This window comes from Lissotriton vulgaris, chromosome 6, assembly GCF_964263255.1.
Source record: "Lissotriton vulgaris chromosome 6, aLisVul1.2, whole genome shotgun sequence".
NCBI lineage: Eukaryota > Metazoa > Chordata > Amphibia > Caudata > Salamandridae > Lissotriton > Lissotriton vulgaris.
Genome location: NC_141694.1, coordinates 649,971,921 through 649,989,687, shown reverse-complemented (window position 1 = coordinate 649,989,687; position 17,767 = coordinate 649,971,921). Strand labels below are relative to the sequence as shown.

The following is a 17,767-nucleotide window of genomic DNA, read 5'->3' as shown; positions in this document are numbered from 1 at the left end:
TACCTGGAGGCAAACCAGACAGATCCAGCAGCATGCTGTAGAGACCCCACACAGCTATGCAAAATTTGAGGATTTGCTGTGCCATTGCTGAAAGACACAGACAGTCAGGTTGCTCTGGGGCAAGAGTCTGAATCGCTCAAAAGGAGACAGAGTTCGGGAGTGAGACAAAGAGGCATGTTAAAGTTTGCACACTTAAGAAGTTTGAGAGTGGTAAAAAGGGACAAATACCAATTGGATTACTTTTACTTCCTTTTTTGACTTACTTGAGGTCTTCGAATGCAATGAAAGTCTGTGGCAGAAATGAAGCTTCGCTTTGATAGTTCACTGCAGGGAATTTCCAGGTACTTTGGATGAATAGCTTTGCCTTGTGGTCTCGAATGGCGTTCAGATTCATCAAGGCACCGCTTTGAGTGGTGTTCCGACTCCAAACACCAAAGACAAATCTGATGGAGATCTGTTGTAGACATTTGCTATTGACAGTTCGTACTAGGTTTGAAACCAGTGGTTTTTGGATAGTGACATTTCACTTGCACACTGGTAGTTTTTGGTAAATTTTGTAGGAATAGCCTTGTGAAGAGACTAGGGGTAGCTTCCGATCCATGTTTGGTGGCGAGTAAAGAAAGGAACCTATGTCAACACGCATAGCTGTCACTTCTATGTGTCTCTGCATGTCACTTCCGGAGTGGAAAGATATTGGCGCAGAGCCGCATGCAGCCACCAACCTGCACTGTAATGCTAAACATTTTCCAGATCCAGCCCAACACCAGGGAAATATTAAAAATGTGAGGAACCTGCTGTCAGAAGTATCTATAAGAAATGGACAACTAAGAGAAGTGTATGTATGTGTGTGTGTGTGTGTGTGTGTGTGTGTGTGTGTGTGTGTGTGAATTCAATACAGCAGGGTGCAAATTCATAAAATGCTCTCCTGAAGGAAAAATCACTTACCTTTCCCTTCAATCTGAGGCATCAGCAACACATGACAATGAAAGACTAGAAGCATCTGTAGGCGGGTGCTGAATTCTCCAAGTGTAGCACCCTCAATAAATGCCTTTAGCGTGTTGACCACAGAGGGCAATGTCAACTTCTCAGCTCCTGATAAACATCAAAACAGAAAACAACAAACAAAAGTCCCTTAGACATCAAATACAATTAAGAAGAAACAGATAAAACTCTGAGAATACAAGAATACAAGACTAGATAGGGTTTTCAGTCAATATATGATCAACTGTGGCAATAGGCTCCCACAGACCTACCTGATTCTATTTTGGCATCACTCAAGGATGCTCTGGGATCACTGCAAAAGAAAATGTGATCAACCAAAGTCTATAAAAACTTAATTTATTAACCCTTCTAGTCTGCATGGAATTTAAGATTCAAGGCATATTCTTCATTACCATGTACACAAAACCAGAACTTCTGATTTACAGCAGGAAACGTCTCCATCTTGGGCTGACTACACTGCAAAGAGCATTCTCATCCCAATACTAGACAAAGCAAACAAGCATTTACAATGCAATAGGTCTCGCAGCATTAAAGTTTGAGTTGTTGGCATTGTGTATGACAATGCCAATAGTTATAACTTTTGCAAATGTGACACCTATAGCATTTGTAATGCAATATGTGTTGTATTTACGTGACTTAGATGTATTGATATTACAAATAACAATGGGTTTTATTTTTTTTAAATAATTAATACTTAAATAAAAGTTATTGTAATTGAGTCGGTGGAAGGGTAATGTGAGTCGTGTCCCCGAGTGATGTGGTGTTGTAAATGACAATGCCTTAACAATGTCTTCACTGGGACTTAATGCAGGGTGCCTTCACACATAAGAGGCAGAATTTGTTTCCTCAGTAATGAACCATTACCTCAGAAGCTACTGCGGTTTGTGTGCACACCTTAGGGACAAGGAGCTTGAACCAGGGCCTACTGCAGCCTACCCAACTCCTGACAATGGCCCAGACACCCCTCCCTCTGCACTTGCTCATTCCCCTGCAGCCACAAACTTCTCTGCCAATTGGGGGACACCAGAGTCGCCGTTCTTTGGCATCGTGTTTTCAAAGTAGTCAGACAGACTGTCATCATCAAGTAACTCAGTGCGATTGACTAATCTGCCCCAGGATCCTAGTTGTCTTTGTGTTACCTGGTAGGGCCTGGCAAATTTTGACTCATAACTAGCTTTAACAAGTTTGAACTATTGACATTGTAAATAGCAATGCTTTTTATTTTTGTTTTCAAAATATAAATAAAACGCGTTGTCATTTACAATGGCTTATGCTAGTGTAAAAGCGAGACCTATAGCATTGCAATGATAATGGAATACCAGGTTCCCGGAGCCAAAGGTCACCGCAAACCTGTGAGCAGCAATCCTCTCGTAGTTCTACTCTTTCTTATCCATTATAAAACATGGTTTGCGGCACTCCTTTCTGTAATAGCAGGTGAAATATTTTTTAGCAAAACCACGTGTAATTTTGATGTTACATTTTTGAATGCTAGCTTCAACTATTGCAATCGGCGTTAATACAGTTTTAACTTTCTGCGGTGCAAATATTCTTTTCAAGCAATGAAGACGATGGAAGGAATATGCTACTTACCAGTATGCATCTGTTCTTGGCATGTAGGGCTGCTGACATTCATATTTGTGGATAGATCGCAGCATAGTGTTGGGTCCGGATGATTGCACATTGTTGTCCTGGAAGAGTCTTCGAAGTATCACGAGATAGGTGGCTCCTCCCCTGGACTACAGTGCGCATGGGCATCATCTCCATCTTCAGATTGTTTTTCGTCATTGTGGCAGAGATGGAGTGTAAAACAGTAAGTGATGACCATGCCTGAGAATGATTCTGAGTGCTACAGCTGCGACAGGCACCGGGGAGGAGGGCGGGCGATATGAATGTCAGCAGCCCTACATGCCAAGAACAGATGCTCCTGTCATCTATGTTGATTTATATGTATGGCATTTAAAGCCACAAATAAGTACTGATATGCTTTGCCTCTCCACTGTTGTGTTAAATAAGTTTATATGTTAAGACCATTTCTGGTGGCTGGTCTTAGGAGGTGGGCAAGAGTGGAAATTATAGCGTGCACCAAAGAACGGTTGTAACAACTGTCAGTTAGAGCAGCAATAGTGCCTGCCACCTTTTCTGTGTTGCTAACCATTTGATGGCTGTGCCTGCTGAGCAGGTCCGCCACTGGTTGTCCTTGCCTGGGAGATGTTCCGCCATGAGGAACATGTTTCTCTGAATGGCCCACTTCCACATGCTCTGTGCTAGATGAGACAATTGTGGAGAGTGTGTGCCTCCCTGCTTCTGGATGTAAATTTACATGGCAGTCATGTTGTCCGTCCGGATCAGCATGACTTTGTTGCACAAATGCAATTTGAACGCCTTCATCGCCAAGAAGATTGCCATCAGCTCCAAAAGGTTGATATGCATCTTTTGCTGCTGAGTCGTCCATAGTCCCTGCACTGTATAATGGAGGTCATGCGCTCCCCAGCCCTGGAGAGATGCGTCCGTCGTCAGCACTATTTGTGGTACAGGCTCTTGGAACGGTCGTCCCCTGCAAAGATTTTGTGTGTTCCACCAATGCAGAGAGTTATATGCACGACCGGTTACCAACACTAGGTCTTTTAGATGTCTATGAGCCTGGTTCCACTGTCGTGCCAAGCACTCCTGAAGCGAACGCATGTGTAGCCTCGCGTGCGGGACTATGAAGATGCAGGAGGCCATCATACCTATCAGCTGCATAAATATCTGCGCTGGGAGTGAGTGTTGGGGCTTGAATTTCTGAATTAGCAATTGCATGCTGTTGACTGTGGCAGAGTTTGGCTGTGCTGTTGCTGTCAGTGTGTTTATTGTCGCACCTAGGTACTGTTGTACATGTGCGGGTTGAAGGTGTGATTTTGGGTAATTCAGTGAAAATCCTAGACTGTGTAGGAGGTGAATTGTGCGGGACATGTGGCTGGCACATTACTGGGCTGACTTTGCTTGGATAAGCCAGTCGTCCAGATAAGGATAGACATGGATGTGTTGTCTCCGAAGGTGCGCAGCCACTGTCGCCAAGCACTTGGTGAACACCCTGGGGGCAGTAGCGACCCCGAAAGGCAGGACCTTGAACTGGTAATGCTGGTTGTTTATGGTGAATGTTGGACTTGGCCCTTCTGGCAGGTTCACCCCTGAAATTTTTGTTTTTAATGGTGACCCAGTTGTAGTGATTTTTGGGTTCTGCGCACTTTCACTGTGTCCCAGAGTAAAGTGCGCGCATTTAGTTAGGCTGGCTTGCTCTCCCATAGGAATGCATGGGGAATGTGTGTGTCCCTGGTAGTTCCTGATGCGTGGGGAGTGCATGCTTGAATTTGGTATGTGCGAACTCGTGAGAGTGAATGCTTCGCAATGATGTATGTGGCATGAATGTGTCTAGTGGGAAAGTGCCACTCCCAGACATGGCTGTGTATGTGCTGTGAAGGTGCTGGCGTGTGATTGGCTGGAGCTGGCTGGGATGCCAGGCTCCATGAGTCATGATGGGTCTGCCCGGTGGTGAGTGTGGAGATTAGCATGCTGATGGCTGGGGAGGAGTGTACCTGTGTCCTGAATGAGGCTGGGCTTTCCCCAGACAATGCTGGCTCCGCCCCCTGTGGTGCGACTGATGACCCTAGCCTTGCCAGTGAATGAAATGGGTGGTTGAGCCATCAAGAGTGCTCCAAAACCAGCTGCGACTGGTTTCTCCCCCACCCTGCACCCTTAGACAAAGGAATGTCGTGTATAAAAATGGGGCTGTGACCCCACAGATATTGTTCTCTTCCAGGATCCTGCCTGAGGGGGCTGCTGCTGTTGCTGGGCCAGAGGACCGCCACTTGGACTGTCTCCCTGCCTGGAGACCCAGTGAGCTGGCTCTGGGCCCAGCCTTGCCCCCTGCCTACCTTAAGGACTTCATTGCTGGACGTTTTGGTTCTCTGTAGCCCTGGGGAGCGCTCTCTCTTGTCCCCAGCGCTGGGAGCGCTTTATTTGTGCCTTTTAGCGCTGTGAGCGCTTTTCCCTGCCTGCCCAGCGCTGAGAGCGCTTTTCTTTGCCTATAGCGCTTGGGAGCGCTTTGCCTGCCCTAGCGAATGCCTACCTCGCTTATTTGTAATTAATTTGCCCCCTGGCAGGTGCCCACCCTGCCAGGGACCTTGCCGCTAGTTTTGCGCTTTTTACGCGAGGGAGCCCACCCCTAGGTAACTTCATCCCCCGCCTGCCTGCCTGAGACGGGCCGCCGCGCTGCCCGCGACGACCCGGCAGTGGTTGGCCTCCAGCCAATCCCTGTGCGGCCCGCCGGAAGTCCCGCCCCGCAGCCGCGACGAAGAGAGAGCCGGCGCCTGGTCTTCCCCCCGGGGCTCCCAAGAGCGAGGGAGAGCCCCGGAGAGAGAGGGAGACGTGTGGTGAGAGCCCCCAAGGAGCGGGAGCTCTCGAGGAGCCGTCCCAGAGAGAGGAGCCGCCGCCACAGGACCGGGTGAGTGAAGCAGTGTTGCCCAGAGAAGGGGGAGGCGTCGGGGCACATTGCCGGTGCCTGCCCCCTCCCCCCCAGTGCTCTCTCCCAGAGTGCGGGACAGTTTCCGCGTTGTGCGCAGGGGACCGCTCCAACCAGTGGGGCATTTTCGTTTGCTGAGAGCCCAGTGAGGCTCTTGGGGGGTGCAGTTTGGCCATTTCCAGAGTTGCTCTGCGAGAGAGCAGGCAACTCCAACAACGGGGCATTTGTTCTTCGAGCCACGAGGGGCTCAGCCCCCACAATTGTCTTTGAGAGCCCAGAGAGGCTCAAGGAGGGCATTTTGTATCCCGAGCCCGAGGCTCACAGCCACATGGCGTTTCGAGCCAGAGGGGCTAGTGGGGGCATCAGTTGTTTCGAAGAGCCCAGAGAGGCTCTTGAGTCCCACATTGTTGTTTCAGAGCCCAGCGAGGCTCCAAAAAGGGGACAGTCACTTCTACAGAGCCTGTGAGGCTCCACATTGGCCCCCATTGTCTGCACCAGTTGCCCAGCACTTTGTGGGCAGCTGCCACGTTTAGGACCCTGACATTGGGACACAGGGCGTCCTAGCCCCAACAAGGCCAGAGGGCCTAGGGACTGTCACAGGTGGTGACTAATGTGAGTTTGGCGCAATTGTTCTTTTGCTGCACCTCTGAATGTGTTTTTATGCGTCATGTGCCTTATCCTTACACCGCTGAATGTAGGTTCTGCATCATGTGTTTTCCTCCCTTACACCTCTGAATGTATGTTATGCATCATGTGTTATGTGTTTACACCCCTACAGGTATTGTGATACTTAGGTGGTTTTTCTCCTAGTACAGGTGGTGCTAGTGAGGTCCTGGTTACCAGTAGTTACTGGTTGTGGGCTAAAGTGATTTTACATTCTATATTCTATGTTCTAAGTGCTAATTCTACCTGTGCTAAGTTCTAAAAGTGCTGATTCCTGACAGTGGTCCATGTGGCCCTGTCTTGTACATAATCCCTGTAAATTCTGCCCGTGCCTGTTGGCACATTGTAAAGTGTGTGTTTTATCTAATGTGTTTTGGTGTAATACAAAGGCTATTTTTACATATAACCTTGTTTGGAGTTTCCTTTGTGGTGGGCCTTGGGTGTTGTTGCTGGGGTGCGTGCGCAAATACTTAACTCACATCGCCTCCAAGTTTAGCCTTGCTGCTCGCGCCACGTGAGCAGGGGTTATCTTGGAGTGTAACTCCATTGCCCTGACTTAGGAGTGGTGGTCTCTGACTGACTTTGGCGCAAGCCCTGGCCAGCCAGGGATCCCATTTCTAACAGTGAACCTGAGATATTTCCTGTGTCCTGGGTGAATAGGAATGTGGAAATATGCATCCTTTAGGTCTAGGGTTGCTAGGAAGTCCCCCTGACTGAGCAATGGTAGGACTTGCTGTAAAATCAGCATGTGAAAATGTTCTGACAAGATGTACTGGTTCAGGGGTCTGAGGACTAGAACTGGCCGGAGAGACCCGTCCTTCTTTAGGATTAAGAAGTACAGTGAGTACACCCCTGTACCCTGCTGTTCTAAAGGAACAAGTTCTATGGCCCCTTTTTGCAGCATGCAGATTACTTCTTGCTGCAATAAGTGCATGTGCTCTGCGGACATAGGACGGTGCCTTGGGGGTATGTTGGGTGGAGTGGAAGTTAGTTCCAGACAATAGCCGTATTGGATAAGTTGTCTCACCCACCTGTCTGTGGTAATGCCTTCCCAGACTGGCAGGAACTGCTGAAGTCTTCCCCCGACCAGTGTTATATGGTCTGGGGGCAGTGACAAGGCGTCACTGTTTATTGGTGGCGGAGGATCAAGCATTATTATTTCCTCATCCTCTGCTTTTGGTGCTGTTCCCACAACATCCACCCCTATTGTTCTTGTTATAGGTGGCCTGCGTGCTCCCTTTGTTGTATTGGGCTTGCTGTGATGCTTGACCTCTAGAGGCTCCCCTGTTACCGGAGCGACGAAAGGAACCGCCCCTGAACTGTTGTGACTGCAGAGCCCGCATGGATTTTGCAGTCTCAGTGTCTTTTTTAATCTTTTCAAGGGTCGTGTCTACATCAGGACCAAAGAAAAAGTCAGGGTTAACCGGCTGATTGAGTAAAGTTGTTTGGATCTCTGGCTTAAAACCAGAGATGCGTAGCCAGGCATGCCGTCTAAGCATTACACTTGTGTTGATGGCCCTAGCTGCTGTGTCTGCTGCATGGAGCGCACACTTGATGGATGCATTGGAAATCAATGTCCCCTCCTGTATCAGCATTTCTGCTCCCTCCTTATAAGCATGAGGCAGGTGTTGTAGTAGCTGCTCTAACGTGTCGTAGTGAGCCCTATCATATCTGGCTAATAGGGCCTGTGTATTTGAGATCCTCCAAATATTAGCCGCTTGAGCCGCTACTCGTTTGCCAGAAGCTTCTAAGATTTTGGATTCTTTGTCCGGAGGAGGAGCATCACCACTTGTTTGAGAGTTCGCTCTCTTACGAGCATTAGCCACCACTAGAGAGTCCAATGGGAGCTGGCCCTTGACGTACGTAGGGTCCACAGGTGCTGGCCTGTATTTCCTTTCAATCCTTGGGTTTACAACCCTTGCCCTTGTGGTCTCCTTGAAAATGTCAGTAGCGTGTTTAAGGACACCCTTTAGCATAGGCAATGTCTTTACTGATCTTTCTGAAGTTGAGAAAGTATCAAACAAAAAGTCCTCCTCCACTGGGTCAGCGTGCATTTCCACGTCATGGTTATTGGCTGCCCTTTCAGTCAATGCGTTAAACGCAGCAGTATCTGTAGGAAGGTGGATACCCGACTATGGTTGCCCCCAACTTTTTGCCTGGTGTTTTGCTGGTTTTCCGACTTAGTTGACCTGGGACCCTGCTATTCAGGACCCCAGGCCTACTGCTCTCTCTGGTACCAATTGGTACTGGGCCACCTTATCAGACCCTGTAACTCAGGGCATAGGTGTACCCAGGGCCTACCAGGGGCTGCAGCATGTATTATGCCACCCCTGGCTGGCCATCTAAATCTGACACAACTGGCTGCATGACAGTTGGGGCGAGGTAGTGTAATCACCCTTTGCTTTAGATATAGTATACCTATATCTAACCCTAAAATGGACACCCGGATTCCTATCAGTCACTCCTATGGCAGGCCTTGACAATCCTGAAGGCAGAGTCCTTGGAATCGTGTGAGATGGTGCTCTGGCATGAGTTGAGCCCGTTTGCAGCTTGCGGAATCAAGTCCTAATAGCTGTTCCATGATAACGCGTACCGTATACTCTTAAGTGCATTATAATCCTCGCGGTTATATGCCAACTCTGGTATCGCCTTATCAAAACATGTCGAGTAAGGTGTCATACGAATTGGAATACTAACCCCTCGCCAATTCTGGCGATGGGGTTAGCATTCCACCCTTCTAGAGGGACACGACATGTATGTAACTGTGAACCCCGGATAAAGGTAACTCAAGCCTCAGCATCACAAAATGGATGCTGCCACCACAGACACAAGTCTGACCTCCTGCTGCTGGGAGTCCTTCAAGCGAGGGAGGCTTGGACAAAGGGTTTCCTGTCAGGGGCGGTGCTAGCACCATCCCAGACAGGGTTTTGTGTATCCTGGGTAGGCAGGGCTTTAGAGGAAGGTGACTGCAAGCGCCACCTCGGTGCTCACTATGCATAGGCCGGCTAGAACCAGTTCCAGGGGCACACCAGCCCCTGACCTGGGGAAAGTCCGGCATGGGAGAGGGGTGTAACCACCCCCCTTCCTGGTCCCACCCATGGGCAGGACCTAGTCGCGTGCCAGCCCCTTTTCCTAGTATAAAGATAGGAGCGGGCCCCCTTCCAAATTAGATCATCATTGAATCCTGAAACTACTTTCTGCGAAAGGAACTCAAGACTTCTTCTCAAGATTTCTCCCTTGTGACTAAGGAGTAGTCACCCTGCACCCGCAGGCACCATCTAAGAACACTGCGGTTTGCTGCACGTCCTTCCTCCGGAATCCGACAGACCAGCACAACGAGACCCGGCTTCCCTGGCACCTCTGACCTCTACCTACATCGTCAGCTCAGCTGAGATCCGTGGGTGTGACGAGACCTCGAGGGACCGGCCATCTTCAGAACTGCACAACGCTTATCCAGCACGACCGCCGAGGAATCCTCGAGTGAGTGCTTTGGGGTTCGAGAAGCCCTGACCCTGAGCAGCTCCAGCACCGAAGTCCAGACCCCCAGCATCCACCAGATCTGCGTGGGGCCCTTCTGCTCTTTGCTGCTCACCGCGTTGTCCTGCTACTTGCCTGCTGGCTTGTGGCCCTCTTGACGACGCTCCACGACGACAACACCGGTGGTCTGGTTGCTCCAGACTGGCCCTTGCTCCCCTCCAAAAGAGGAGCACCCCGGACTCTCCTGGTCCACTCCAGACGCCATTTTGAGTCCACCGCGTGGGCTTGCATTTGCCAAGACTTGTTGCCCCAATCCTGGGTCCAGCGACGTCGACAGCAGATACCTTCGTGGGACAGCTCGCACCTCCATCCTGGTCGCCGACAACGCCTCCTGGTCCGTGAGACTGCAGAGCCCAGCGTCCCCCACTCACCTGGTCGAGGTGACTCCATCCGGTGCCATCCTGGTGCCCATCTGATCACAGGCTAGTGATTCAGGACTTGGTCCCCTCTCCTTACAGGTGTCCTCCATCTTCGATCCAGGCTTGGATCCATCCGAATCTCTTCACTGGTCGCCTGCCAGCAACAACTTCTTTCAGGCTCCATAGACTGCAACAAGGATTCCCGACGTCTTTTCAGACCTATGCAGCCGCAGCCCCTGGGCTAGGCAACCTCAGCATTTCGGTGCTCCAGCATAGCCTCACTATCCAAGGGTCCAGATCCTTTTTCGTTTCAGCTCTACCTAGTCGGATTCGTCCGATAACACTAACTTTGTAATTTCTAGCAACCATAGACTTTGTCCCGCATCCCCCGTGAGAGTGCACACTCTGCACCCGATCCCCCTAGGCCTCCTGCTAGTAATCCGAAGGTTCAGTAGTCCAGTCCTAGCAATCCTTAAGCCTATTAGAGTAGTACTTACCTGCTAGTAATTTCGCATTCCACTTTTAGAGTATATGGTTTCTCGTGCCCCTCGGGCATTTGTGTAAATTGTGCGACTTTGCGTATTTTCTTAAGAGCTTTGTATTGTGCTTAGCACCCTGTCCTCATAAAGAGTCCAGGGTTGTTGTGTTCTAAATAAATATCCTTTATTTTCATAACTGGTGTGGTGTCCTTTCACTTGGTGTTCAAGGGGTATATGTGATGGTATAACAGCTGGCTTAACACGCCCTCTAGAGTTTAGCCTAAAGACTGCTCTTGTCCATGCTACTAGGATAGCTGGTCTACGGTTGACTTACAACCAATCATCAATAAGGGTTGTTTGGACTGACACAAAGTGCTCACTAGAATAGTGAACATTATATATCAGGCCAACTTCTCACAGTATCTTCATCATCATCAATCTTTATTTCGATCTACACGATCATAAAAGATATACAACAATTAATAATCCAATTAAAAAAGATTGAGGTAACACTGCAACATTAGTCTAAAAAGTTACATTATTATTACAAAAAGGATTCATTTCAACGCAGCAGTATCTTCAGTAGGCGAGGTCTTGACGGTATATGACTGAGTGTCAGGCGTGGTGTGTGGCTCACCAGGGTCAACAGGGTCAGTCCAGGGTTGAGGTTCCTCCTGATCTGTGTCAACAGGATAAGTAAATTCTTCCTCATTGTATCCCTCCCCACATCCTCATTGGTGCGTGTGGGAGAATAGGCATAGTCTTGTCTATAGGACTCCACAGGTTCAAAAAGAACAGGTGAGGTGGCAGAATCCCTTTTTCTTTTGAGAGGGATTTTGTATGACTCCAAAGGTTTTTCTGGAATGATTTTCCGTTTGTAAATGGTGAGTCTGCCAGAATCCGAGTCAATGAAAAGTTTTGACTGATTGTCATAGGAGGGCGCTTGGAACACCACATCCTCCTCAATGGGCTGAGTCCTCGAAACTACCGACACCTTTTTGGTCGTGTCGGTGCTCTTTTGTGGCTCGAACGCTTTGGGTTGAGCGGTCGGGGGAAGTCCGTACTTAATTGGTGGCGTAAGCATTGGAGACGAACCGACCTTCTTTGAGGGTGGCGCTGTCTTCGATCCGACCGACTTCGACTGATCACTAGTGTGCTTGCGGCCTTGCGTCGACTCGAGCTCTCGGTGAGCAGCAGGCACGCTCTTTTGCTTCGACGCGACATGTTTTTTCGGGTCGGTTTGCTCTTCGACTCGAAGGCCTTGCTCAATATGGGCTTGGAGGCTGTAAGCTTCGGAGCGATAGTCTTTTTAGCTTTGAGTCCTTTGCCAGTGTCGCCATCTTTGGACGTCGATGTCGACAATGCGACGTGTTTGACCGCAGAGACAGGCTTCGGCGCCCGGTCTTCGGGCCGACGCCCCCTTGTGACCCCGAAGGGTCGATGACACTCTTAGATTTGATTGGAGCCGACGAATCCGAGGCCGTCGATCCGAGGACGGTCTTTAGCAGTTTCGGTTTCGATTTAGCATCTGTCGGTTTTGGTTCGATTTGACCGCTGAGAGTGGTTGATCGACCGTTGGCTCTTTAGAGGTATTCTTAGCCGGGCCTTGACGCGGGGCTATAGAATGTGGATTAAGATCTGGCTAAGGCGTTCCGCCGATGCCTCGACCTGAGCCTTAGAGAGTACAGTGTCAGTATTGGGCCCAGCGACTGCGGGTGTGCCTTGCTCATCGCTCGACTCGTCATCGACGGCTCCGATGGCCTCGGCGTCGTCTCCTACCTCGACGACGTCTTCCTCATGGACGTAGTCTTCTTCTTCGTCCACATTATAGTTAGAGTCGTGCTCCGACGCAGGGTCCGACTGTTGGTCAGGATCCTCTTCATCAACGCCCTCGTCGTCATCAGACTCGAAGATGTTCTCCGGGTCGGGCGCCGTTTTCTGCGCCAACTGTCGTGCGGCGCGTCAAAGCCGAATTGTCTTCTTTGACCGGAACATGGAACAGGCCATGCAGCTGGCCTCGTTGTGGTCCGGAGATAGGCATTTATTGCACACTGGGTGCACATCAATGTGAGGGTATTTGGAATTGCAGACAGGGCATCTCTTGAACGGGCTCAGTTACATCGTCGATCGTTGTTGGGGCCTTTGGTGTGGAAAAAGGCAAACGGCCCTCAACGTCCTGTTCGAAGAACTGGATCAAGTACTAGGCACCGAACGAGGGACAATACCGAAGCCCCGAAGGCCTTTTGGCCTTGCGAAAAGTGTTTTATATTGATTCCGAACTTGAGTCAAGAAAGTACATCCGAACCCAATGGTGGAAAAAAACAATCTGAAGATGGCGAGGATGCCCATGCGCACTGTAGTTCAGGGGAGGAGCCACCTATCTCGTGATACTTCGAAGACTCTTCCAGGACAACAATGTGCAATCATCCGGACCCAACAATAGGCGGCGATCTATGCACAAATATGAATTCAGCAGCCCACGTGCCTCGAACACATATTAGCAATGATTCCCATCAGCGAGGACCATGTAGTTGTTTTCAAGCGGGTCTGACCGGCACCATAGTGTCTCACCTCAGGACACAATAGAATTAGTGTGTCTGAAAAACGCTGAATACGAAGTAGCACAGTGAGAAGACATTGCTGTGTAGCAGTTCAGAATAAATGTGATCATGATAGTGTGGCGCCCTAAGGAGTCTAAAAATATATTTTTATGAGGCAGCATTGATAAACTTATATTTCACTGTAGGCGAGGCAGCGAGAGCAGCAATTACGTGGCCAGCCTCTGCTTACAGTCAACTAGGATTTACGACCCGACTTCTTAACTGGTGTACAGTTTCATGCGTGAGTTAAAAAAACAAACCCATGTGATTCACTCGGGGGGCGTTGGGTAGGTGAAGGAGGCCCCCCCCAATACTGTGGTGCAAGAAGCAGCGAGCTGCGCAAGATTGCACCTCTCAGTGAGCAGACATAGAATGTAAATACATAAAAAGAACCGGACTCCTACGTCTAAATTTAACTGGAGCCGACCCCCCCCACCCTCGATCCACACATGCAGGAATGGACATAGGACAAAACAAATGCGTGCAGCTAAAATACTAAGATGAGGCTGCAGTGGCCGGCTCAATGATTATTAATAAAATGTTACCTACGATGCGGTTCCTCCTGAAGCGGCCACCATGGGTGAAGTTGAATTAACACGTCACGCTGATGAAGGGAAGCGCAAAAAGCTGTTGAAAACAAGGAAACTGAAAGAAATAATGCCTACCTGTTTATCAGCGCCGCGCGCCCCTCTGCAAACTCCCCCTGCATTTTAAAGTCAGTCATGTGAACTCCTCCCAAAGCGCTTTCCTTATATATGCATCAAGACTGTGCAACATGTTTCCACTGAAAATAAAATTGCCTGCACTCCCTACAGCAATGCACATAACACTTGTCTCTCCCCAACTACTTTCCAGACCCTACAACCACATTGATCTCTTCACTACAACTCTCATTCGCTCAACAAGTAACACCAAAGACGTGTGTAAGCTGCAGCTGCAATAAATGCCCTCTGTAGCTAGGCATAACAGAACTTGCATATCACCTTGCTCTGAAAGGCACTTTGTTCCCCCTAAGTGCTATGTCTATACCATAGGACAGAACTTCTTCTAATAAAATTAATTATGATAATTTAAATAATTGTAAGAGAACACCAGTCTGACTGGGACACAATTTCCCCCACTAGTAACTTGTTAGTAAGGAAGACTGCCAAATTGGGGTCAACCAGTCACATCTAGAGAGCTCGAATGAGCTGAAGCAGTAACTTAAGGGTGACTAACAAGCATTTCTGATGTACTTTCTGAATTCAAACAAACACAATTAAAAATGCACAGATAAGAGGTAGCGGAGGTAAAGAGGGTTTGGCAATAAACAAAACAAATATGGTCACTTCTAAAGATGTGCTGAGGCACAAAACTGAAACTGACAAAAAAAAAAAAAAAAAAAAAAAAAAGAAGAGTACTGGGACACAAATCCAATGTGGTAAAAGATATGTCACAGGAGAAAAAGCACAAGTTTCATACCTTCGGTAACGATATATCTGTAAGAAACAGTAGTTAGTATTAGATTCCTTACCTTGGAAGATCCCCAGGCGTCAGACTGGATCCGGAAACTTTTTCGTAGCAGTATCCTTGCGCGTCGATAGGCGTCAAACGTCGTCGGCGGGATGACGTCGCCCGAGTACTTAGACGCCGCCCCGCGCGCTGACGTCAGTTCTTATACATAGCTTGTCCGCGCCAGAAACGCAGAGCCATGATTAAAACCAACACTGGTGCCATGAAACTAGGGCCCTGAAAGGGGATGACCTTAACCCTAGATATCGGTTCGCAGAACGGGGAGGATGGGTGGGGCAGTAAGGAATCTAACACCAACTACTGTTTCGTACAGATATATCGTTACCGAAGGTAAGTAACTTGTGCATCTGAAAGAAACAGGTTAGTATTAGATTCCTATCTTAGAATAGATACCCCAGCAATACCAACCCCGGTGGTGGGTCTGCGAACCAATGATTACACCAGAAAGTCCTGGAGAACGGAACGGCCGAAAAAGCCATCTCTCCGGACTTGGCTGTCCAGGCAGTAGTGTCTTGCAAACGTGTGCAGCGAGGCCCACGTAGCTGCCTGACAGATGTCCTGCAAGGGGACTCCCTGGCCCAGGGCAGTAGTAGCCGCCGTGGCCCGAGTGGAATGGGCCCTCAGCCCAACAGGAGGCTCCTTTTTAGACAAAGAGTAGCATACCTTGATGCACAACACGACCCACAGAGAGATGGACTGCTTGTGCACCGCCCGACCTTTCTTAGTGCCCACGTAACCAACAAAGAGTTGCTCATACACCTGGAACTGGCGTGTGCAATCCAAATAGTATGAAAGCGCTCGTTTTGGGTCCAGACGGTGGAGCCTCTTCCTCTTACGAGGGATGCGGAGGTGGAAAGAAGGTGGGCAAGGTGATGGACTGCCCGATGTGGAAGGCTGCGACTACCTTGGGCAGGAAAGAGGGTCGCGTCCCCAACACAACTTTGTCCGGATGGACAGAAAGGAAGGGAGTGTAGGAAGGTGGATATCGGACTATGGTTACCCTCAACTTTTTGCCTAGTCTTCAGCTGGTTTTCGACTTGGTTGACCTGGGGCCCTGCTATTCAGGACCCCAGGCCCTCTGCTCGCTCTGTTAAAATGGACTCCTTGTACTCTAGGTACATACCAATTGGAACATGGATCACCTTGGGAGCCCCTGTACAGTGTACCCTAGGTACCCAGGGCATAGGTGCATCCAAGGCCTACCAGGGGATGCAGCACGTATTGTGTCACCCCTGGCCTTACTATGTGACACAACTGGCTGATCACTCAGCTGGTGCAAGGTGGTGTAATCACCCTTTGCTTTAGATGTAGTATACCTATCTCTAACCCCAAAATGTACACATATACTCCTATAAGTCACTCCTATGGCAGGCCTTATCAATCTTGGAGGCAGAGTGCTTGGAAATATGTGAGATGGTGCTCTAGCATGAGCAGAGCCTGTCTGCAGCTTTCGGAACCAAGTCCTTTAGCTGTTTCCATGATAACGCTATACCATATACTCTTAAGTGCATTATAATCCTCGCGGTTATTGCTAACTTTGGCATAGCATTATCAAAACTTGTCGTGTAAGGTGTCATACGCTTTGGAATACTACCCCCTTGCCAGTTCTGGCGACGGGGGTAGCATTCCACCCTTCTAGAGGGATAAGACATGTATGTAACTGTAACCCCGGTTAAAGTTAACCCGAGCCTCAGCATCACAAAATGGATGCTGCTGCCACAGACACAAGTCTGACCTCCTGCTGCTGGGAGTCCTTCCAGCAACGGAGGCCTGGACAAAGGATTTCCTGCCTGGGGAGATGCTAGCACCACCCCAGACAGGACTTTGTGTATCCAGATAGGCAGGGCTGAAAGGAATGGGACATGCCTGGGGCACACAAGGTGTCCCTGTGCATACCCCGGTTCAAACCAGTTGCTGGGGAATCCAGCCCCAGCTCTGGCGCGAAACCGGACAAAGGAAAGGGGGTGTAACCACCCCCCTTCCTGGTCCTACCTATTGGAGGGACCTAGTCACTAGTACAGCCCCCTTTAGCAGAATAAAGGTAGGAGCTGGTCCCATTCCAAATTAGATTATCCTGAACAACTTTACAAGAAGAAACTGCTCCACAGAAGACTGAAGAAATCTCCCTTGTGGCCAAGGAGTGACCACCCTGCACAAGCAGGCACCATCAAGCGTCCTAGAGGTTAACTATGTCGTCTTTCTGCCGGAACCAGACCTCAGAGCTCGACGAGATCCGGACTCCCAGACCTCTCAGACCTCTACCCACATCTGCAGCACAGCTGAGACCCGTGCGTGCGACAAGACCCGTGGGACCGGCCATCTTTGATGAACTGCACCTCGCTTCCAGCACGACCTCTGAGGCACCCTCGAGAAAGTGCTTTGGGGATTGAGAAGCCCCAGCCCCGAGCAGCTCCTGCACCGACGACCAGCCCTCCAGCATCCACGAGATCTGCGTGGGGCCCTTCTGCCTGGTTGCTGCTCGACGCGTTGTCTGGTCACTTGCCGGCTGGCTAGTGGCCTCCTAGACGACGAACCTTGAAATTTACACCGCTGGTCGGGTTGCTCCAGACTGGCCCTTGCTTCCTTCCAAAAGAGAAGCACCCCGGACCCTTCTGGTCCGCACCAGACGCCATCTTCACTTGCCTCGTGGGTTGCCTTTGCCAAGGCCTGTTGACTCCGATCCTGGAACAGACACCGCCGACAGCGAGAGCCTGCGTGGGACAGCTCGTGCCTCTATCCTGGTCGTCGAAGACACCTCCTGCTTCACGTGGCTGCAGAGTCAAGCACACATCTTCACCCGATCGTGACGACATCATCTGGTTCCTTCCTGGTTCCACTCCGGTCACTGGCTAGTGACTTTGAACCTTGTCCCCTCTGCTTTCAGGTCTCCATCATCTTCGATCCGCCCTTGGATCACTCCGGACATCTTCCTCCTGGTCGCCTGCAGCATCTTTCTCCAAGGCTCCATTGACTTCAACGCGGAAACCCGACACTTTCACACCTATGCACCCGCAGCCCGTGGGTGAGGTAACGAGAGCATTTCGGTGCTCATAGGTAGATTGACTTTCCTAGTGTCCAGGTATCCTGGGCCTCCTGCTCCTTACCTAAAGTTAG

The 17,767-nt window shown here is 49.7% G+C and overlaps 1 protein-coding gene across 1 annotated transcript in view; it reads right to left on the bottom strand.

Annotated features, from left to right (window-relative positions):
* MDN1 (midasin AAA ATPase 1) overlaps positions 1–17,767 on the bottom strand; it is a 2,142,100-nt gene that overhangs the window by 656,051 nt on the left and 1,468,282 nt on the right. The window contains exon 70 of the mRNA XM_086926648.1: positions 946–1,092. Within this exon, the coding sequence (XP_086782774.1) occupies positions 946–1,092 (147 nt within the window). The remainder of the gene's footprint in view (positions 1–945; positions 1,093–17,767) is intronic.